Source organism: Alosa pseudoharengus, unplaced genomic scaffold (genome assembly GCF_046254945.1).
Source record: "Alosa pseudoharengus isolate Yale_2024_CS ecotype anadromous, Long Island Sound unplaced genomic scaffold, YU_APseudo_1.1 YU_APseudo_1.1_scf_9, whole genome shotgun sequence".
Taxonomy (NCBI): domain Eukaryota; kingdom Metazoa; phylum Chordata; class Actinopteri; order Clupeiformes; family Clupeidae; genus Alosa; species Alosa pseudoharengus.
The window spans coordinates 11,837,018-11,859,569 of NW_027468881.1; the positions used below are offsets into that span (position 1 = coordinate 11,837,018).

The 22,552-nt window shown below is 47.5% G+C and overlaps 1 protein-coding gene across 2 annotated transcripts in view; it reads right to left on the reverse strand.

Annotated features, from left to right (window-relative positions):
- Window positions 1–3,846: 3,846 nt before the first annotated feature.
- Window positions 3,847–22,552, reverse strand: part of pex14 (peroxisomal biogenesis factor 14) — a 59,406-nt gene continuing 40,700 nt past the window's right edge. Inside the window, exons 6-10 of one of the 2 annotated variants that reach the window (XM_076276080.1) lie at window positions 19,024–19,126; window positions 14,869–14,966; window positions 8,209–8,300; window positions 6,504–6,981; window positions 3,847–5,234 (exon numbers count right to left, since the gene is read on the reverse strand). In XM_076276080.1, coding sequence (XP_076132195.1) covers window positions 5,229–5,234; window positions 6,504–6,981; window positions 8,209–8,300; window positions 14,869–14,966; window positions 19,024–19,126 — 777 coding nt within the window. In that variant the 3' untranslated portion in view covers window positions 3,847–5,228. The other variant, XM_076276079.1, reaches the window with a different exon arrangement.

A 22,552-nucleotide genomic window follows, 5' to 3' on the forward strand; every position in this document is an offset into this window, starting at 1 on the left:
TGTAGTCCTCTCACTTAAAACGTGGTAATTTAATAGGGAATAAATCAGCAACGTGACATTTGGAGCGAGGAAGGAAGGAGAGGGTTGGGGAAGATTCTAGCGATGCTAAGAATAGAAAATGCGCACCATTGACTGTGGTTTTCTGTTACCAGAGGAATTTTGCGAGGACTCCTCTCCTTTCAAAGAGGAGGTTAAGAGTGCACCAAGGGATTTTGGGATTGCGTTTTCCCCCCTCCCCCACTCTCCCTCTGAGGGCTCGGAAAATGTGGATTGTGTTTCGCAGTGACAATCCAGGCCTGGTTTGGAGGACAAGGTCGACGACTGTGCATCTCCCCTCTCCAGCCCACGCAACCCTTAGCCCACCGTGGCTCACCCCGCGACCAAACCACCAACTGACCATGAACGCTAACTGCATCACAGATGGGACAGGAGGCGGGTCAGAAAGTGGCGGTTGAAAGAGAAGAGCCAGACAAGGGATTTCTCACTGGCTGCTCCTCTATCTAGCTCTCTATTTCCAGTTCACACACTGCAGGTCACACTCTTCACACAATTTACCGACCTAAGAATGCAGACTGTCTTAATCGTCAACACAAAACTGCAGTTTCTTATGAGTCATATTTCATTAAATAGTCCACAGGATATAACTGGAATCAAGTTAAGTCCACTATAGCAAGTTTTAATTCCACTTAACTTGTTTCGAGTTCTATCCACAGGAGTGTTAAAGAGGCAGTTAGGGATCATATACTCACTTCCTCGTTAAGTTAGAAAGTACATTCCCTATATGTCCACGTGAATGATTATCCGCTAGAGTGTGTAGAAATGAATGAACCAACAGAGTGTGTGATTACATGCTCCAAACCTGTCAACAAAATTGTGTCCTGACACTCACAAAATACAGGCTAACTGACAAATGCATGTGTTATGCAGTAACATCATTGAGCAGCATTGCGTGCTTGGCACAGTGATATTACTGCAGCTGTAGTATGACTCCTATTAGGCGCCATGTAAACATAAGGACTGTTGACTTCATGTCTTATCAGATTATAATGCCATTCTACTTTGAATAGTGCAAAAAGTACAGCTCTTTTACATGTGTAATAACTAGCAGTTTGTGCAGGGGGTAGAGAGGGATTCAAAGAGAAACAAAGGAAGACAATGTGAAGACAAAAGAGGTTAAAAATAGAAATGCACATTCATTTGAATTACCTCCATAGACTTTCATTCCTTTTCCCCTTCTTTCCCAGGAACAGCCAACTCCCCCTCCCCCTCCCCTCCAGGCCGCTGGCATGTTTTAGGTACTCCGCACATGGGCCCGTGATTTGTCTAATTTGCACAAACGCCCGGCGAGGCTCGCACCTGTTGCCTCAGCGATGCCTAGCAGTGGCGGGGTGCTCAACAGGCTGACGAGCGCCCCTGGATAATCCATTCTTCTCACAATGGCAACGGCAGCCGCCGCTGCTCTCCACCGGTGCGGGACAAGGGCATTTTTCTCCTGCCGAGTTTCTCATATCCGCCACGGCTCTGATGCCTCATTACTGGGGCAATTCATAAATATTGTCTCCTGTATTACCACTTGCAGGGGCTCTCAGCTTCCAGGGAGATTTATTAACCTCTTTTCATGGTCCTGCTATTGTTTTTTTCCCTCTCCTCTCCACTCGCCCCTCAAACCACTATCCTTTCATCATCTCCTACTCCCATTTTTAGCCCCATGCAAACACTCACACCTCCTTCTCTCTCGATTTCCCCCCCATATCCACTCAAACTAAAAGCCGCTCGCTCCGAAGGGGCAGCTCTGCTGCACGTGCTTCTGTTGTGCCGCACCGGCAGGCACATATTTGTTCCATTTCGAGTTGAAATGGGGCCAGGAGGACATGGGGGGTGACAGGCGGCGATGTGGAGAAGAAATGTGATCCCGCTCGATTGTGGAGAGTTTATGCAACGAGCATGACAAAGTGCTTTATGACTGTGGGATTGCTACCACTGAGGCCTGCTGAGGCCTTATAAGGGCAAGCGGCATTGTGACCTTGGCCTCAAAAAACTCACATTCTCACCTCAAGAGAGAGGGAGAGACGAGATTGCGGCAGGTCTGCTGTCTGTCTCACAACGCCCAAAGGGATCACCATTCACTCCGAATGAGTAAAAAATAGATGCCTGGTTCAGTAGCCTAACCATGGTTAAAAGTTTAAGTGACTCCCCTATTTGCAGAGCAGCGTTTTGCATTTTCCCTGCAATGCTGTCCCGTCGATCGTATCTCCGGGTCTCCCCGTACGGACATCGCAGGAAACACTGAGGTGCTCCAAACCCAACCTTACCCAATTGAACTGTACATGGCCAGGTCTTATCTCCACGCGGAATAGGGAAACGCTGCTTCACCGTCTCATTCCGCCAATGTCATCCCTGCCCTTTCCTATGCAAAGGCACTCCCACGTGAGGAAACGGTCACCAAGTCTAAACATGACCGCTACACATGGTGCTTCCTCCAGGACCAGAGGGTAAGCGTACGCCTGCACAGAAAGGACAGTGGGTCTATAGATAAGAGACCCAAACCTTTAAGGCTGGGCATTGCCAACGGAAGCAGGTGGGTAACCAGGGCTGCCTGAGAGGGGGATAGTAGCCCTCCGCATCGATCCCTGGGAGACACTCCGCCACCCTAACCTGCTGAGTGCTCATTTCGGGACGCACCAAGGAGCTTCTTCTCAGCCCCCACGGCATCAATACGCCAGCCGCTATCGAGTGCTCCTCCGTTTAGCGCGGCAATTGATGAGGTTAAAGCGGCTCCTGGCTCCCGGAAAACGGCACAAATAAATAAATAAAAACACAGTCTTCCCACACCCACACCATCAGCTCCGTTCAGCTCAGTCATCAAAATAAAGCTCACCTGCAAGCACACTTCATCTCCACTCGCCTCCCTACAGTTCTCACTCACTCACTTACTGACCTGCTCACTCAGCCTCCCCCCCATGCTGGTGGTTAATTGTTCGGGCCGGCCGGCGACGGTCTGGCCCAGATGACTGACTGAATGGCTGCTGGGGGCTGAGGCAGGCCGGCCTCCTTAAAATGGAGATAAGAATTGGAGATTAGGCCAGACAAGGCTTTCTGGGCAGGAGTGCACTGCTGGTCCCACAAGACACTAAATGATGTACAAGTGCATTTATTACAGCTGGGCCTATAAATCTCAGGTTGGCCTGAACTCCAGGGAGAGGTTAATGGATTACAAAGGGATGCGGTATCGAACCTTCAAGAAGTTTATACACCCCATCAATATGTGCAATGCTATTGATCATTTGGACCTTGACAGACAAATTAAATTCATAAACTTGATAATGCACTGGAATATTCGGACTGCTTACTACAGGGGAATGGTGTTTTTTTTAAGAATGCTGTTTTAGGATCAAGGTTTATCGATTGAAATTCTCTTAATAGAGATCCCACTGAAAACGCCACGAGGAGTGCTGATCCCAAGTAAAAATGTGCGAGTCAAGGCGACAAAGTCGCTGTTAAAACATGCAGAGTAAACGGCCCCTCTAAACATGAGTCAATTCTGCTATCTGTGAACATCTTGTTTTCGCAGCACTGTTGCTAAATGACGTACATTATTTTAGGCCTGTTTTTTCTCTCCCTGGATAAATATTCAGACATTAAAGATTCATGAATACTAATGCACAGACCAAGATGATGGCCTTTTTTTGCACTATGTTGCATATGAGTGCATAAATGCAAGGCATATGATGCTTACGCCCACAGATACAAACACACACACATTAATTGTGTATACTGTGCACTACATAATGGTTGTATCTTTATTTTACATGAAAAAATGACAAACTGACAAACACAATATTGTGCTTTCTGTTGAATTTATTACAAGTACATTATTTACATGTTTTCTGATATTTCGTAATTGCAGCAAACATCAGTTGGGTACATTTTCTTGATAATGAACAGTAGCCAAATAGGCAATTTTAAGGGTGTCATTACAACGAATGGAAGGTCTCACCCTTACGACTCGAGAGCAGACAAACACACGCACAACCAAGCAACTAGCAATCCACAGGCAAATGCATACACACACCGTGACAAACACACATACACTCACACAACCAACTCACTCACTCACTCACTCATTCACTGACACACACAAACACACAGTTCTCTCCGTCCCCCTCCAGTCGGAGGTAAGAGTGATGGCTGGATCTTTACACCCCTCTCGAGTCATCGTGGTCCCCCCCACCTACGCCTCAGTCAAAATGATTTACCTTGGTCGCTTCATAATCTTTTACTATTTCGGATCAATAACAATCCATTAGAAAATTAAAACAACTTTCCCTGGCATTACTGTATGTCGTGAGCGTGCATGGCTTTATCCTCGGCACTGTGACAATGGCTCCGCTCTGATTAAGGAGACGATGGTGGAGAGAGAGAGGTGGCTCTGTGCCTTCTCACTGGGGGAGAGAAAGAGAGAGGGATGGAGAGAGGGAGAGAGGGAAAAAGAGAGGGGGAGAGAGAGAGAGGGAGAGAAGGACTGTGTGGGATGAAGCTTCACCTGCCTCTGTCCTAATCGTGTTACTTTGAAGGCCATTTGTTAAAAGTGAAAATGCCACAACAGGGCCTGCACGCTAATTCTTACTTGTGGAGCTCTCTCTCTCTCTCTCCCCCCCCCCTCTCTCTATGTCTCTCTCTCTCTTTCTTCACCCTTCCTCTCCTTCACTCTTTCCCTCTTTTTTTCCCGTTCATCATCTGCTGAAGGGGGGGTAATTGGATTAGTTAAGTATTCATACGTTAGCCTTCATTTACATCAGGGGGTGTCAACCCCCGCACCCAAACCCACCCCAACCCACCCACACCTCCACACACCAACCCCTCCTGAGCTCCTTCACCAGGCCCAAATCCGAGTGTCAGGGAAAGCATAACTGTCAGCCCTGCCACAGCAAACATCCATTGTTTTACACGGTTTAATTACGAAACCCCAGCACTGTTTCATGTTAAGATTATTCACTGTGGGAGGCCCCATATAATTTGGACTGGAGGGTTTGTCGTGTAATATAATATCATATAACAGGCTTTCGGTATTAGATTTCCGATTTGAGCCTCCTTGACATTTCAAGCTGCATGAACTAATACATCTGTTATTTGTTGATCATTTGATTATTAACAGACTTCATAAACCAAATCAGCCCGCCCTGCTGGAGACTGCCGGGACGCAGCGGAGCCGCCAGCCGCTGCTCTCCTCAGCCCTGTGTGCGGAGAGAGAGAGAGAGAGAGGGAGGGAGGGAGAGAAAGACAGAGAGAGAGAGGGAGAAGAAGGAGCCCATAAAAAACAGCATTTATCTTCCTCGCTCCTACAGTGAATGTGTGTGTGTGCACGCTCCAATACACACGCTAGGGCACGCGCACACACACACACACACACACACACACACACACACACACACACGGTCAACCTGCCCCCATCATCCCCCTTCCGCTCCCCACCCAAACAATAACACAAAGAGAAAACAAAAAAAATCACTCTCAGAGATCACCGTGACGTTATTTTTGATGTCCTTACAGAAAGCAGAAAAAGGCCTATTGTATCACAGACATAACAGAAAGCTCACCGCAGACTGGTGATGTAGGTGACCAACAATATGTGATAATGTCCTTTGCATGTGTCTTACCCTTACATGTTACCATTAAAAGTGATGAAAATACAAACAAGCTGAGCTGTGTCCCCAGGGAGCGAAGTGAAATGTACATTTACTCTTTGGTGTCCATCGTTAGGCATTTATATATAGATATAGATATATATATATAGCCTCTTCAGTCTGTGTTAAACATTATAGTTTGTTTTACTAGCAGAGTATAATGTAACATTTAGAGTAGACAGCGCTAGTAATTACACATCATAAGGTGACCCGAGATGGTAAGCAGTGGACGCTCTAGACATGTGTGGTGCGTGCAGAGAGCCATCAGCGAGATGCACTCAAACAAACCCAGAAACTAAAAAAAAAATGAAAAATAGGGCTTGGTGTTGATCTAACCATTGAACTGAAACATGTTGTTTCTTCTCCAGTCTCCGTCCCTCTCTCTCATTCATACTGTGGGCTGAATTCCACAGTGTGCACTCGCTTCTTGCCCAGACATGCAATAAACTTTGTGCTGTTATGGCTGTTATGCTGCATGACGTTTAAAAAAAAAAAAAAAAAAAAAGATTAAAAAAGAGAAAAAGAGGATGTTGAGCCACGAGTCCTAAGAAAGATGGAAGGTTTTTTCGCTGTTCTCTCTCCTCCGACACACTGCACACTGGGGGTGAGTGTGTGAGTGTGAGTGTGAGGAGGACGAGGGTAGGCCAGTCTAGGAGACACACAACACACGTAAATTGGAAGCGGAGCAGGACCATTATGGCATGGGTTTGTATGTGGCAATGTGAGTAAGCGAGAGTATATATACATGTGTTTGTTTGAGTGTGTGTGTGTGTGTGTGTGTGTGTGTGTGTGTGTGTGTGTGTTAGTGTTCTAGTCCACCTCGCTCTCGTTGCTGGCTCCCTCCGGGCGCCGCAGCTTGTCCACCTGCTCGTGGAACTGTCCGTCCCCTCCCCTCCTGTCCTCCGTCTGGACGCTCAGGCGCTCTTCCTCGTCCGCCCGGGTCACGTCATCGTCGTCATCCTCCTCTTCCTCGTCTTCGTCCTCGTCCTCCTCCTCCACCTCCTCCCTCTTCTCCTCCTCGCCCTGCACCTCCATGCGCACCTGGTCCTTGAGGTCCAGCGGAAGCATGGCGCCCAAGCCGGGCTCCCCGTTGAGGACGTGCGAGCCCGAGGGCGTGGCCGCGGCGCTGTGGGAGTCCTTGATCGGCGAGGAGCCGGCCGACTCGTTGCTGACCGGGGAGATGTCGCTGCTGCTGTTGGTGTGATTGAGCGACGGCGGGTTGGACAGGGAGGTGGGCTTCAGTGGGATCTGCCAGGAGGGGATCTTGGGGACGGAGGGGGACGCTGGGAATTGTCTCCTGGGGAAACGGGGAGGGGGTGGGGCAAATAAGAGACTGAGCCACATGGTAATGCATTGTTACACTCAATTGCCCTAAATAGTGCTTGGCACTCCAAAAGCTTCAAACATTCAGAATCGCTGGCTCAGCATTGGTCAGAATGACAAATCAAATCTAAAAAGCTGTAGGATTCAAGAGCACACAGAAGTCAGGAGCTCAATCTCAATCTCATCGTAAACTCCAACTTCTGAAGTTATTGTTTGTACACATACTTTTTGAACAGTTAAGCAGACCCTTTATTAAACCTCTCCCATGTTGTCGGTAATTACAAGGGAATACACCAGATGTCTCACACACCTGCCGAAGATGTGAAACCAAGTAGCTAAAGTAAGTCTTCAACAAAGTTAGCATCACTCTTTAAAAGAGATCAATTGCTAGATAGCAGTGCATTTGATTTGTACAGGCCTTAAAAACATGTCTGATAACAGATGGTGTGTCTTTGTCTTCATCACACTGTTTCACCCCTATATAAGTGTATTAGACAAATAACAACATCATTTATAAAGGCAGATACAGATTAAATACACAGATTTAGAAAATGCAAAATAGAAAATTGCACCAAATGGAGAGCTATTATCTGTGTGATTTTTTACAGACGCATACAACTACTTAGATCTTAATTTGCATGACATACATAATCAAATGAATATTAATGAGGGTGTGAGAGAAATGTGTTTTCTGGCAGTGAGGGGACCTGTTGGGCGTACAGCAGGGCTCATTAACCAGTAATGAGCCAGTTCCACTGACATGCCCTGCTGAAGGGGAAAATGTGACAGCTCCAGATCAGAATGTTTCAAATGCAGTTATCTGCTAAAACATCCATGCAGAATACAAACGGCCAAGCCTGAATGCGCCCAAGATGGAAGCCGCATAACTTCCTCAAGTTGGGTACCCGGCTATGCAAATTCCCCCAACTGCAGGCAGCACCAGAATGCCACAGCGTACAGTTACATGTAAGCAGTTTGACTTCTCTATTTGATAATTTTATATTTTTTCCACTCAGCACCTGAGAACTGGGTTAACTAACGGCCTTAACACCTGAAGATAGCTTATATGCCCATGGGTGGCCCAGAGAGCGTGCAGTTACTAGTGTAAATATTTAGGGCAAAGGCTCTGACATGAAGGACTCTGGCCCCACTCAGCACAGACTGAGCAGGAGTGCTGGATGCTGCTAAGTGGCCCTTGTACCTGCTCAGGAGAAGGCCTTTGAGGGACGCTATCTCCGCCTTCAGCTCATTAACAGTCTGGGACTCCAGCATGCGATTGGTGGTGGAGGAGGCCTGTGGAGAGAAGAGGGGGAGAGAGAGAGGGAGAGAGCAAAAAAAAAGAGAGCAAGGGAGGGAGGGAGAGAAAGAGAGAGACAGAACGAGAGAGGGAGGGAGAGAGAACGAGAGAGAGAAAGAGAGAGAGAGGGAGTGAAAGATCATTCAAACAAACACTCTCCTCGCTTAAGTCCTTAGCTCTTGCTCTTCTAAGTGATGAGTAAATGTTATAACGGAAATATGATATTACAACCATGAAGGAAAGGAATAGCATGCATCTAAAGGGGGAAACTGTTTGTAAATCAGACATGGGGACCTTCTACAGAAAGAGAGTCACTGAGTTGATGTATAGCTATGTCAAAATTTCCCAATGTGGCATGCACACATGGCTTCTCAGTGCATGCTTAATGTTTGCGCACTAAAGACAAAAGGTGACGCAACGATGCAAAAGCAGATGAACTGACACACATAGAAATAAAGACTGTTTCCTTTCACACACTCCCAACTCACAGTGTCAAGCTCAGAGTGGCTGAGAAAAAAAACAAAAAAACAGGGGAAATACAATTGAGGCCTTTCAGCTTGGTTTTCTGACGTGGAAGATTTCGCCATAAAAAGCAAAAGAGAAAAAGCCAAGTGGGAATTTAATCATGGCGCTTTTACATATTTTTCCATATTTCCGACTGCTGATTTGAGCAGGACAGGGGGGTTTGATAAGAGGTCTCCCTCACAACAATGGAAGCATTCATTTGGCACCTGAGACTGAAAAGGGAGGGGGGGGGGGTTATTACAAGTGAACGTTATCACATACCGCCTGGCATGGGATGAATTGCCAAAGGGGAGTGATGTCCAAATGAAGTGGCCTCCAAATATTTGAATGGCAAATTACCATCAAAAATCCATCTCTCTATTTTCCTCCTTTCTTAACTGTATTTTAAGAACAGATGGTCTAATGAGGTCATCGAACAATGACCGGTAACTTTAAGACCAAGCAAAAGAAACACAAAAACACAACTGTCTGGCTCGAGCTTGCTGGAGGGAAGCTCTTTAAATGTGTTTTTCAATAGGCTGCCTCTCTTTCAGCTGAGGATCATGCACAGCGGCACTTGTGCGTTTTGGAGAGCTCACTCTTTTTAATTCGCCAGCCGAGCCCAGGGAGAGAGGTGAGCGTTGCAGACTGCAAACGTTAGCCAGGATTACGGGGAAGGCTCTTGGGTCTGGTCCCGCGATCACGGCGAGAGTGCAAGTAAACCAACAACAACCCTGCTAGGTGTACCTGCTGCTTTGAACCATCCACACAAAAACAAACAGGACTCCTCCCAAACCCAACCCACCCCACCCTCAGTACTCTCCACAAGGCATCCAGGGAGACGTGAGAGAGATGAAGGAGCAAGAGAGACTGGAAGAATGGAAGTGAGAGAAAGAAAAATAAAAGTGTAATTAAGAAACCGGGACTCACTAGAGACAGCTAGTTAGCAACCACAGACCCCCTATTGCGTGGAAGGGTGAGCTGGGGAGGGAGGGAGGGGGGCAGGGGGGTAACTTGGACTCTTGTGCATGTAATTTAATCTAAAGGAAATTAATTGAATCACATCTGAAAGGGATCAGACTCATTTACAGTGGAAAGAGGGGGCTTTGGAGTGAGGGGTGTGTGTGTGAGGGAGGGGAGTGAAAGAGGTTGAAGTTTCACTCTCCTATCGGCTACTAAACCCCTCCTGATAAGGTCCTGTGTGTGTGTGTGCATGTGTGCGTGCGCGCGTGTGTGTCGGGAGGGGCGGTCTCTTTCTAGGGCCCATCTGATCTAACCTGTGCGCATTACGCCTGATGAAGACACTCTTATTACAGGCTTCCCCTCATTACAGCCTCCTTAATCCCCCCGGTCCCCACGGCCCCCACATAATACGGCTGGAATGGGCTCTTTCCTCACTCCACCTTTGGATATGAAAAAAAAAATTAATTGCTTCAGTGGCACCGGCTTACACTTCCCGAACATAAAATCTAAATAAGAAAAGGGGGGAAAAAGACTAAAGATATTAAGACTGCCGGGCGCATCACTCCACTGCTGCTGCTGCTGCTACTGCCACTGCCGCTTTCTCAGGTAGTCGCAGGTAACACCCTTTCTGCCTGTGCTGTCACTTCCGATCATGCAAACGCACGTCGGGCCAACAGCCATTAAAACTTGGGTTCAAGCCTTAGGCCGGGCGCTAGCGGAAGTGTTCATCCGGTTGAGTGCGGTTACGGGTTGGTGCGTCTGGAGGAGCTGGGGGACGGGGTGGGGGAGGTCAATGGTGTTTACTGTCCCGCACACTGCTCCTTCTCAGCCTGGTAATTACTGGAGGAGGCGGCGGAGGACAGCTCCGTAGCGTGAGGGTGTAATACAAACACGCGCAGGGCTTCGAGCACAGGGCCTGGAGACAAGCCTCGACACTGAATACATTAAAGCCTTCCAACGCCTGCAGACCATTAGCGCTCCGATAATATCTTAACAAGCAGGAATTTAAAAACGTCTGAATGCAAATTAATTCAGTTACGTGTGGTGATAGTATTCCCCACCACTTGTAAGAGAAAAAAGGGGCATGTATATTTATGGTGGAATCGGCTTGAAAATAAATCCCCAGGGAGGGTTTGGAGTGAAAACACTAGAACAATTTATTTCAGTCTATTTATTCGCCATCCCAGTGGCAGAGCCCTCTTGCTACAAATTGAACAGTTCCTAATCTTTCATGTGCAGCCGCTAATAGAGCGAACTATCACTGAATTTAAACAGCGGAGCAATTAAAGCAAACGAGTAGAGATCTGTGAAGGGAGAAAGAAAAAAAAACGGAAATGAACACTTTTTCTTTGCATGTATAACATCCTGAAATAAATTCATTTAACCAGAACGACTGGAAACACACTCTGCCTTCGGGAATTAACATTAACAAGTGATAGTGAAGCAGGGAATTCCGCGGGATGAAGATTAGATGCTAACGCGAGATGTGACACAGCACAGAGCCTGTGCAATAGGAGCACGCCAGGCATGTAAATGTCTCGCCGCGGCGACCCGGGCGCGTTTCACCACAGCAAACCCAGTGTGTTTATATCAGCACCGCCTTGCAACATACCCAAAGAACACACTGTAATTCGGTGGTTTGGGACTATAAGAAATGTTTACTTAGCTGCCGAGGAAACAGAAGTTGCCATGTGTTTTGGGTTAAAGGCACATTTCCGTGTTACGGGCCTTAATTGCCAAGAGCGGCGTGCTGCGAGGAGGAGGGGGGACAGAAAGCCAGAACTGAGAGAGAAGGGGGGGGGGGGAATGATAAGTAGTGCAGCGGCTCAACATGTGTTTTTAATCGGCCGCCCCAGACCTGAAAACAATTTTCCAATTTCCCATATGGCTCGAGACAACAGGGGCCAGCATCCCTCACAGAAAATTTAAGATCAACACTATGGCCATAAAGCAGACTTTATGATTTGTTTAATGGGTGTTTTGATGTGAAATATACTTTTTATAAACTAGTGCCGTCCAACAAGGCACTCATGGCAAATGAGAGCGACACGCTTTAATTCAATATCTCTTTTCTTTTTTCTGTTTGTTTATTGTTTACGTCTCTCCTTTGACTTTGAAGGGAAGCGATAGTCAAATTGAAGTTAGTTGGGGAAAACGAAAGTGTACTCAACAATAGACGGCAGCAAAACTCCAGTTCCTCGACGTTTGATTAGAGGCCTGCCTTGTTCACTGATGCGGTGCAAGCTTTTTGCTGAGTCAGGGAGTACGGATAAAGGGACATTGGGAAAGGGACTAAGGAGGAGGCCCTGAATGGTGAGTCGGCAGTTTTGATAAACTTCAGAGGGAACAGAAAATACGAGAGAAAGAGCGGGTGGGGGAAGGATTCATATTTTTCTCCCACAATTGCGCTTGAAGGCAGATGTGTTCACATATGCTTTCCTGCTGGATCCAGATGCTACATTCAAACACCCATGTGCTTAACAAGCTGTGGACATAAAACATTATCTCAGTTGCAATTCAAAAGCTTTTTTTCCTACCCGTTTCGCTGGCACTGATTACAATAAAGATTTACCATAGTGTTAGAAGACACAAAGCGAGTTAGGCTTAAACACTAAAAGGTACGTAGACACAAACTTTAATGCCCAATTTTTGCCTAGCATGCAGGCAATGTTTTATGAATTATAGACACAGGCTTTTAAAGAGGTAGTGAAGCACATATAGTGATGATGAGGAATGTAATGAAAGGTAATGAGCAACCAAATGGCTGAACGGGGAAAACGGTGACAGGAGAGAAGCATGATGTAGTACCATGAATGACAAACACAACTGCGCAGATGTTGGGATAACACTACATGGGCGGTGTCAATTTTTGGAAGAGCTATTTTAGAATTAGATTCTAACACAATCACTTGGAAATTCCATTTATAACACATTGTATTGTGCAGTGGTATTTCCCAGACCAACTGACTGATGTTCTGTTGTTATTGTGGAAATGCCTCCAGTTTTACCACAGCAGAATTACTTTCATAAACTATATTTTGTGTAAATTTGCAAAAACTGAAATGAATCTAGTGAAAGGCTGGTATGGGTTAAAATGTAACCACCCTCGAGTACAGCACTATTGCTTGTTTTTATTCAGAAAACGTATGGCGGTACATATGACACAGCTCCGTTAAGGCGGTTAAGACAGTTAAGACTGCTTTGGAGGCTGACAAGTCAAATTGATGGCTGCAATAGAAACGAAGAGGAAGCAAAAGATGAGGAGTCTCTAATCTTTGCAGTCTTAAGACACACTGCAGCTGATATAAGAGATTAGACGTGTGGTTTCTCTGAGAGACGAGCTCGCGAGTAGCCCTCAGATCCAGCCTGCCAGGCAGGAAACATGCTGGCCGCAAAGTGCCTCCTAAAGACAAGCTTGGCGGGTGGCTTGGGCCTGTCGCTGGATGGGAAAGCCTGGCCCTCAGACGCCAGCAACCACACCTTTCCACCTTATTCGTGAAACCCTGTAAAAAACGGTTTTCATCTTCCGTCCATTCTATTTACATAATAACTTGGTGCAGTCTCAGCAGGCTAACTAGAATAATCTTTAACTTGACAATTCTGCACTCAATATGGATAGTCTATATGACTGACAAAAAAAAAAAAAACATATAAGTTTACTTTTACATGGCTTAGGATACGTCAGACACTGTCTACCATCACATTAAAATCAATACAACGCAGCTTAGGCCGGAAATAGAAAACCGGATTTCTGAATACTGAAGTGTGGTGTGATGACTTCACCCATTGTTGGCTCACGAATATCACGGACAGGACTTGTGCCTTTACCGCAGCTCACACATAACGCCCGTCAGTGGGAATGTTTATTTACTTAATCTTTTTTTTTGCCAGTTCAAGGTATCAGTACCAATAAAACGTTGACAGTTGGAATTTATTTGGAACTGCATTTCGTTGTCTCTGTACTTGACAATGACAATAAAGTTGAATCTAATCTAATCAAATCTATTTTTTTACTGTCCGATTGTTTTTAACACTGTGTTAGGGCTTCTCAGAGGTTGCGCCTTAGTTTGAAAAAGTAGGAAGAGTTCAAGAGGCAGCAAATATGAGATGCCTTTCAGCCATGCCATGTCATAAATCTACTTTCACATAGCGGAGTCAAAAAAAAAAACAGAGGTTGCAGGATGCAGGATGCCATTGGAGGACGTCTGAGATTAGTACTGTGAAAGGAATGTGACCGATTCATAGTCAGATTCTTTCTCATCTCAAAAGAAGACCCATGACTTCAACCTTACTTGTTTTTCTAACAAAAAAAATCCAACAGTGATTGTGATCATGAGAAAGGAATGCCTATGAAAGAAAGGAATGTCTCTTATTTTTTGTGCACTGGTGATAAATATTTGTGAGGTTGGGGCAGTGTCATGTCAGGGACAACAACTGAATCAGAGAGGGTTAAAGGGACACCAGGCAAGCCTGATCCTTTTTCTCTACGAAACTCCCCCTCGCTCGGTCTGAAGCTCTTTTCCTTTTCTTTGCGTCTTCCGTCAAGGGTTTTCGCTGCTTCTTCGCCGGCTCTGCCATTATACACACGTTTGCAACAATCTCTAGCGTTTCGTTAGCCTGCCTCTGTGCTGTAAACTGATCATGCTTCGGTCGGCGGGTAGGATACACCAAACTTGCAAGTGCGATATTCTTTCTACAGGCAGTAGGGGCGGGTGAGAGAGCCTTCATTCGCCCCGTAATGAGTCATTTAAACATATACCGGCTTACGAAGATGATTAATTAACACGAAAACGTTGCCTGGTGTCCCTTTAAAGCGGAGATAGTAATCAAGGATCTTTGACTGAATATATGCAGGCATTTCAGAAAAAGGCACACAGATAAAAATCTACCTGAGAAAAGCATTACTGTTTCTAAACCAGGCATCTCAGTTTCACAGACCAGACCTGAAACTTGCTCAAATGACGTCAGTCAGACTGTTTAAGTCTGAAATATGCATAGTCTATATCAGGGACATCTCCCTTTAGTGAAGAGGTGTGTAGTACTGCAGAACCATTGTGTGTGTGTGTGTGTGTAATTGAGTAGGAGGGGTGTGGATACCTGACAGGTGGTCAGCTCGTTAGACAGCTCCTGGATCTTCTGCTGCTGCTGCACCAGCAGCTCCTGCACCGAGGCCAGGGTCACCTGCAGCTGGGTGACTGAACACACACACACACACACATACAAGCACGGACGCAGGCACACAGACATGCACGCACGCACGCACGCACACACACACACACACACACACACACACACACACACACACAGAGAGTGAGAGAGAGCCAAGGATAACAAAGTGAATATAAGGGACCATATTAAAAAATGGATTTCCATACAGACAAGGTTGTGAGCCACCTTAGCGCTCATTTGGAGAAAAACCCTGATGAATGAGCATACACCGCTGACGAACAAAATCATTATGGTAGCTGTGTCCCGTGTCAACAGCAATCCAACACAACCCCCCCCCCCCTGTTTTCGCCAGAGTTATTCAGGTTTTCAAAAAGCACATTTTTCTCCAATTACCTTCAGCTCCAGCAAACTCCTGTGATTTGATTTGCACCTCTGTCAGTAATGTAATGGATACGTACAAAGGGAGCCGCACCGAGATTAATCACTACTGTCTGATCTTCTATTAAATCACAGTCTATAAACCTCCATTAGCTGTCTAAACATGGGTTTCAGATGCATCTCCAATGTTTCAAACAACCAACAAGGCAGCAAAAATTATCTGACTCCCTCTTATTTGGGGGCGGAAGGAGGGGAGCCCAGACGAAGTGTTTGTGCTAATCTCAATAACTGCGGCCCCTCCATTTTTGTTTTTCTTTTCACCGACTCGCTCCCACTTTAAAGATTGAATTATGCGTTTAAGGGGTTGGGGATGGCACTGCGAGGATCGGAGTGGAATAAAAGGCAATAAGATGGGGGAGAATCTGGAGCTGGCGGGCGGTGGGTGTATCGTTTCAGAACACACAGGGAGCCTGTTGCCGGCCGGCTGACTGGCTAGTCTTGCCCCCCCCCCCCCCACCACCCGCCTCTGCTTCCAGTCACACGCGCATTCCCAAACAATGCATTAGGTTTCCCCCGCTGATTATGTTACAGAAAACCAATAAAAGGTGCCTATAAATCATGCTTGGCAAAAAAGTGTTAAGTCTAATTGGATTAGCATCAACAGATATTAGAGCTGTCGACTGTTGGCTTCGCAAACACTCGGCTACTGGTACGCCCCTCGACCCTTACAGTCCCACCCCCCTTTCTCTGCCCCCGCTACCACAGGCTATACTGGGAGAGAATGGGGTCTTTCAAAACACAAGGTAACGCACATCATGAACATTAGCTGCTGTCCTGCGGCAGACACCTCGTGTCCACAGCTCGCCCAGAGCCCTGCGACAGCTGTTGGGTAGGCAGGAGGGCTGAGCTGTGGAGAGGGTGGATAGAGGACAGGGAGGGAGGAGGACTCTGGCTGAGAGCGTGTGAGACGAGGGATAAGAATATGGGGACACCAGTAGCCACAGTCTGGTTACCAGCCATTATGGGAATCGCACAATAAACACTCTGTATTAAAAAAAAAAGGACCACAATGCTACTGCAGTAGGCAAGATGGTTAAATACACACTTGATGTCCTTCTGGCATCTGGTTAGGTGTCTGGTTCAATGCCCACTGTGCTCCTTAGAGGGAAAAGGCAAAAACAGGTCCTCGGGATAATGTTTTCAAACACTCAACGTGAGTGACAGACACTGTCTGGCCCCTGGCCGCAGTTGAAACAAATGCTCTCTTTGTAGGAGCACAGGAGACAGGGGGTGAATTTGAGATGCTGCGCGAGTGGTCTCCCCAGCTGCTGTGCGGAGCCAGGCCAGGCCATGTGTGTGTCTGTGTCTGTTTGTGTGTGTGTGTGTGTGTGTGTGTGTGTGTGTTTCTGTGTATTCAGTAAATTATTCAGTAAATACCACCACATAATGTACACTACATATGTCCGGGCCCTGTCTGTGTCTTTAATGGCCAGCTGGTCACCAATATGCTCCTTCGGGCCGACAAAAGGGGGCCCGGAACAGCCGCCGCAATTCCATCATGGGCCTGCTTGTGCCGCTGAAGGCCTTCCAAGACCCATTCATTAGCTGTCTGTGTGTGAAGTTGTGAGGGGGGTGGGGGGGGGGGTTGAGGGGGAGCATAATGGGAGTCAGGGCCCACTCAGAGCCAGCCGCCGCATTCAAAAGGATACATCACTTTGGTGCGTTCGGTGGCGGAGAAACACATGAACTTTAACAAGGGGCTCGGGCAAAGGCAGTCCGCGGCTATTACTCACGTTGCGAGGAGAGGAGAGGAGAGGAGAGCAGAGCAGAGCAGTGAAGGGAGGGGGGGGGGGGGGGTGTGTGGGGGGCTCTCAGTGTAATTGCAACCCTCTCCCCACTGCTAACTGAAACAGTCATTAACTACAATAGCAGCCTCGGCTACTGCAGCCACAGCAAATTATATCAGCGGCGTGACGGACTGAGTGGCTGGGGCGAGGTAGAGCTTTTTCCGCCTGGAAATTCACACACAGGAGTGACAGGTTTTCCTCAGGGCAACTGTGCGTGTGTGTGTGTGTGTGGACGGACTTGCATGAGACAATAAACAATGCCCAAGTCACGTCGTTGTATTTCTTCAAAAGGGACTAAAGAGACAGAGACAGGCAGAGGGAAATATGTTAACAGAGGAAATCTCCTTTTTTTTGCATACGTGAAACACAAAAAAAAAATATACAGTGACTCAGAGTCTCATTTGTTAATCAGATAGAGCAAGCCACACACAGCAAGCCTTGCACGCCATGTGCGCACACACACACACACACACACCCTCACCATTGCACTGCACAATAGACATGCAAGATTAGATTCAAATACTGAAGATACTAAAATGGTACTTTATCTTCAGCCAGTCTGACCCCCCCCCCCCACCGCTCACAGAATGATGATTTAAAGGTGTATTAAAACACAGCAGAATGGATGACTATGCTGGCAACTGGCAATGTCCTTTGGCAACTTAATTGTGCATTCGATTTGCTTATTTTGCAACCCAGGGCCTCGTAAAACAATGGATGTGTTGTGAGCACGCCAGAGAGAGCATGACGGACAACGATATCCACACAGCCTGGGTAAAACAAAGCGTTTGTTTCCTCTGTTTGCCTGCCTGGGAAAGCAACACTGTCCAATGGCTTCCCTTTGCTTTCGCCAAACTGCGGCTAACTGCGGACAAAAGACAAGGGCTTTTCTAGTTCTCAGTGTAGATTACCTTCTGTCATCATTTCATCATACTCCCAATGAGTTGTTTCCAATATGGGGCTTACAGTCATAAACATGAATAAATAAAAACAAACAAAAAACACACAAACAAAAGAGCACCGCAGCTGTGTTGAGAATGTTTTGCATCTTGTTGTGTGTAATCTGTCTTTGGATCACACATTGGAGGAGAGGCTTATCAAACTCTCGTGTCTATTGCGCTGATGTCCTTCTTGGCTGCTGCACAAGGCATCCTTTAAACTGGAGGGGGGGAGGACACAGCGGTGCTTCTGTCCTCCGCGGCAGCACTAACGAGACAAAGTTTCTTTGGGTGAGAAATGTCCCGCGTTCAGCTTTCATGCTTCCCGGCTTGTTTAATTACACACGGGGGCGACGGGGAAACGAGGGGGGTGCCAGGGAGGGTGGGGCGGTGCTGGCAGGGGAGGTATGCGTCCCTCACAGTCAGGCGGGCTGAAATTCCTCACCTGTCCGACTGCGGCAGACGCACCTGTCACAAAACACACTTAATCACCAGCACAATCCTGGTCCCTCGCACACACACACACACACACACACACACCCACTATGAGCATACACATATACACACACGCAAACATGCCCAACACACACATACACAAGCACATACACATACACACACACACTTCCATGCCAGAAATTAAAATGAACTTTCTCGCCATGGAGTTTAAGGGGGTGTGGGGGTGGTTGAAAAAAAAAAAAAAAGAAATGCTGTCATTTCTCTCGCCCTCATTAATATTCTGAGGTTAAGAGCTTTTCAGCGAAACGTAATTAATTGAGGCTGAGCTGACAGTAAACAACCAATTTCAAATTAAAGCAAAATGACAGCAGCGTCATTTGTAAAATGTGAGCAGATTTTGGCGACAGATAAATGAAGGAAAATGTTAAGGAGGGAGGAAAAGTGATGAAGATATTAATCTTCACCTGTCTGTGTCAGCGTGCCACTCATCTCCGCCATGCTGGCCTCCATGCGCTGCAGATGCTTCTTGTCCTCTCGGCTGCCCATAATGAGGGGAAGGATGTACTTCTGCAATTAAAGACATGACACACCATTACAATTCCCACAGAAAGCAGCGCGGAGAAGGGGGGGGGGGGGGGTGAGGGAGGGAGGTGGATGTGTGTGTGTGTGTGTGTGTGTGTGTGTGTGTGTGTGTGTGGTGGACGGGGGGGGGGGGGGTTGGATGAGGAGGAGGGCACGGGTAGTCATCACTGAAACCTCCGAGTAAAAGGGACAAAGGGGTTGAAGCCCACGGGGGTGAGTGACCAGTCGTCCACTGCCACCAACACACAGGGCTGATGGATTTGGGACAATGGGGGAGGTGGGCGGCACATTTGGAACCAACCCCGGAGGTTGGAAATGAAAGCAAAGCAAAAGAAAAAGAGCGAGAGAGAGAGAGAGAGAGAGAAAGAGTGTGCTTTCCACAAGATCTGTGGCTCACCGGAAAAACTGATTCAGTCTGAGTGATGTATTTATTCTGTGGAGTATCACAGAGATGGATGGAGAACGGAGAACTGAAAGTGAATATGGGAAAGACAAAACCGCCAGAACTTGGCTTCACTGTGGAGCTGTCTTTCAGGTTTTCAGACAAAATCAAAATCTGACAGACACAATACTGGTTATGGTTAGCCTAACAATGATTTAAAGTGAATGAATGGTTAGTGTGAGACTGTACTGTGTGTGTGTATGCATGCGTTTATGTATGTGTGTGTGTGTGTGTGTGTTTGTGTGTGTGTGTGTGTGTGTGTGTGTATGGATGTGTGTTGCGTTACTAGTGCAACAGCAATGACTGAGAGCCAGTCCTAATGTCTGTTATCCTATCCTCTTGGAACATAACCCAGAAGAGAGAGAGCCTACCACAGTGGGCCTACCTCATCTGAGGCGGTTCAAACAGGGCATAGTTCAAATGAGAATGTGGAGGAAGTGGCTTTTTAAGAAAGAACACATCTTCCCAGTAATTCAACTTACGCAATATAACACATTGTGGTGATTCTGGAATTCTATATAGTCTGCATAGCTGAGATGTTTGCAGTGTTTATTTTGGTGAGAAATGCCGCCGAATGTTATTAAACTGAATTCCGAAAAAGTCCACGTCTGTGCAAAACCAAACCCCCCCCACCCCCCCAGGCCGCCCCGCTCCTCTCAAGTCTTGGTGGAAAGTCTTGTGGTTTTCTCACTTCATTCAGTGCAATTTGACTCAATAGCTGACATCCAGGCCAAGAATTAAGCAATGGGGCGTGACTCCGGGTTCAACTTCATTAGGCCTTTCTGCCCACGGGCTGGCGGATCCATTAGAACATGTCACCTTCCGCAGACAATTGCTTGTCAGAGCAAAGCCTTGTACAACAAGCACTTTTCATGCGCGCGCTCTGAGCATCCAGGTTTGGCAGTCGCTTCCAACCTTCTGCTCCTTAAAAGTCGCCCACCACTTAAAAAGTGGGTGTCAAGAAAACTCCAGACAGGAGATCGCCAAGTGTCTGTTGTTTTTTTTTCCCTTTTTTTTTTTTTCGCTCGCCAAATGTGGCACTAGGGACAGGGGCAAAAAAAATGCACTCGAGCTTAATGAGGCCCCTATCAGCTAGTGTCGCAGGCAGCCTGCTCAGTTTGCGTCAGATGCCATATTCAAAACAAAAAGATGGGTGTGACACTTTTTCAAAATCATGACCAACATGCTAAAAATGTTTTTTTTTTTTACTTCCACAGGCATGTGTTTGTTAAAGGGGGGGGGGGGGGGGGGCACTGTAACGTCATTTCAGCACTATTGAGGAGCAGATGTGAAAAGAGCCATGACAACACCCAAAAAATGCGGAGACACTGTGACAGACAGGTCCAGCAGCACGAACAAACAACCCGGCGGGAAGCCGTCTCCAAGCGGAGCCGAGCAGTTGGCCCAGGCAACTTTTTTCGCAGCCAAGCCAGCGTTGTTGACACCGGGAGAGGTAATAAACACTTTTAAGTTGAAAAAGATTAAATAAGTGTCAACACCGTCGTAATTAATAAGTTGGCTGCTGTGCGCGCGGTGGTGGCACGACGTCCTATAGCATATATAAAGTATGCGGGCGCGGGGAGGGGGTGCGAGCGGGGCATATGGCACGCCTGGTGCCCGCTCTGGTGACATGATGGTAGGCAGTGGGTTCACGCCGGGGAATCCCACCTCCCATACCACCGTGGGCATGCGCCGACAGCACCGCACCACACCGCGCCGGGCACAGGGCAACAGGACGGGCACGGCAAATGACAGACAGGGTGTGAAAGACGATGTGAGAGTACGACACAGAGAGAGGGAGAGGGAGAGAGAGAGAGAGTGAGGGAGAGAGGAGAGTGAGGGAGAAAAAGAGGGTGAGAAGGGACAGTGAGAGAGAGAGAGCGAGAGAGAGAGAATGCTGGGGTTGGTGATGAGATCAAGAGTGATGAGAATGTGTGAGAGATGAGATGCCGTATGAAAGAAATATGAGGAAATAATGCAAGCAGATACAAGCCAAAAATAGTTTTTCAAATAGATCTCAGAGAGAACACACAGAAAAAAGATGCAAAACAGAATCATTTATTTGGTCGTTCATGGCTTGCCTGCTGCATACACACACACACACACACACACACACACACACACAAAATCATCATCAGAACACATGGTGTCACATTTCCACCATCTCGTCTCCCAGCAGGCCAGTGACAGCCCAGCACTGGGCTCTTTGCACCCTGGCACTCCTGCCCCTGCCCCTGCCCCTGTCCAGCCCCCTCCTGCAACCACCCGGCCAGGTCAGGGCCGTCTGCCATGATGCCTACACAGGCCCAGGCAGCGGCAGAAGGCCGGGAGACCGCGGCGACTGAAGTGGGCCCGAGAACGGCGGTTTCGAGCGAGTGCTCCCCCGCAGCCTGACGCCAAGCGTGGGCCGTGCACGCCCACAACGACAAATAAAGCGCCAGGGGCCCGCTCCGCTGCGCATGACATCATGGGAGTGCTGTAAGTCAGCGACAGTCTCTCACACACTTACACACACACGTGGACACACACACATGCCCAAGTGGGCAACACAAACACACACACACACACATTTGGTCATCTCAGGATGGGAGGTTGGGGGTGGGGGTGAGTGGGGGGGTTCATATGCTTCACTCCAAACCACCTATAAAACTCACTAATCGACTCCACATGCCACTCTGCGGTCGGCGTGGGGATTAGTGTCGGTGGGGAAAGCAGGCCCATGCGCGCTCGGCAACCGCCCCTCCCACTGCCCGGCACACTACCGCGCAGCCCGCTCAGGCCTGCTCAGCTCACCACCGCCTTCGGGCCGAACGAACGCACAGCCCAGCACAAATACATCCTACACACACATACACATCAAAGGGACACGTGCCGAGGCACTGACCGAGGCGCTTTCCTTTTTTTTTTTCATCTTTTTTTTTCAAAAAATGGGGGAGGGGGGTGAGAAAGGCAGGAAAAAAAGTAAAGAT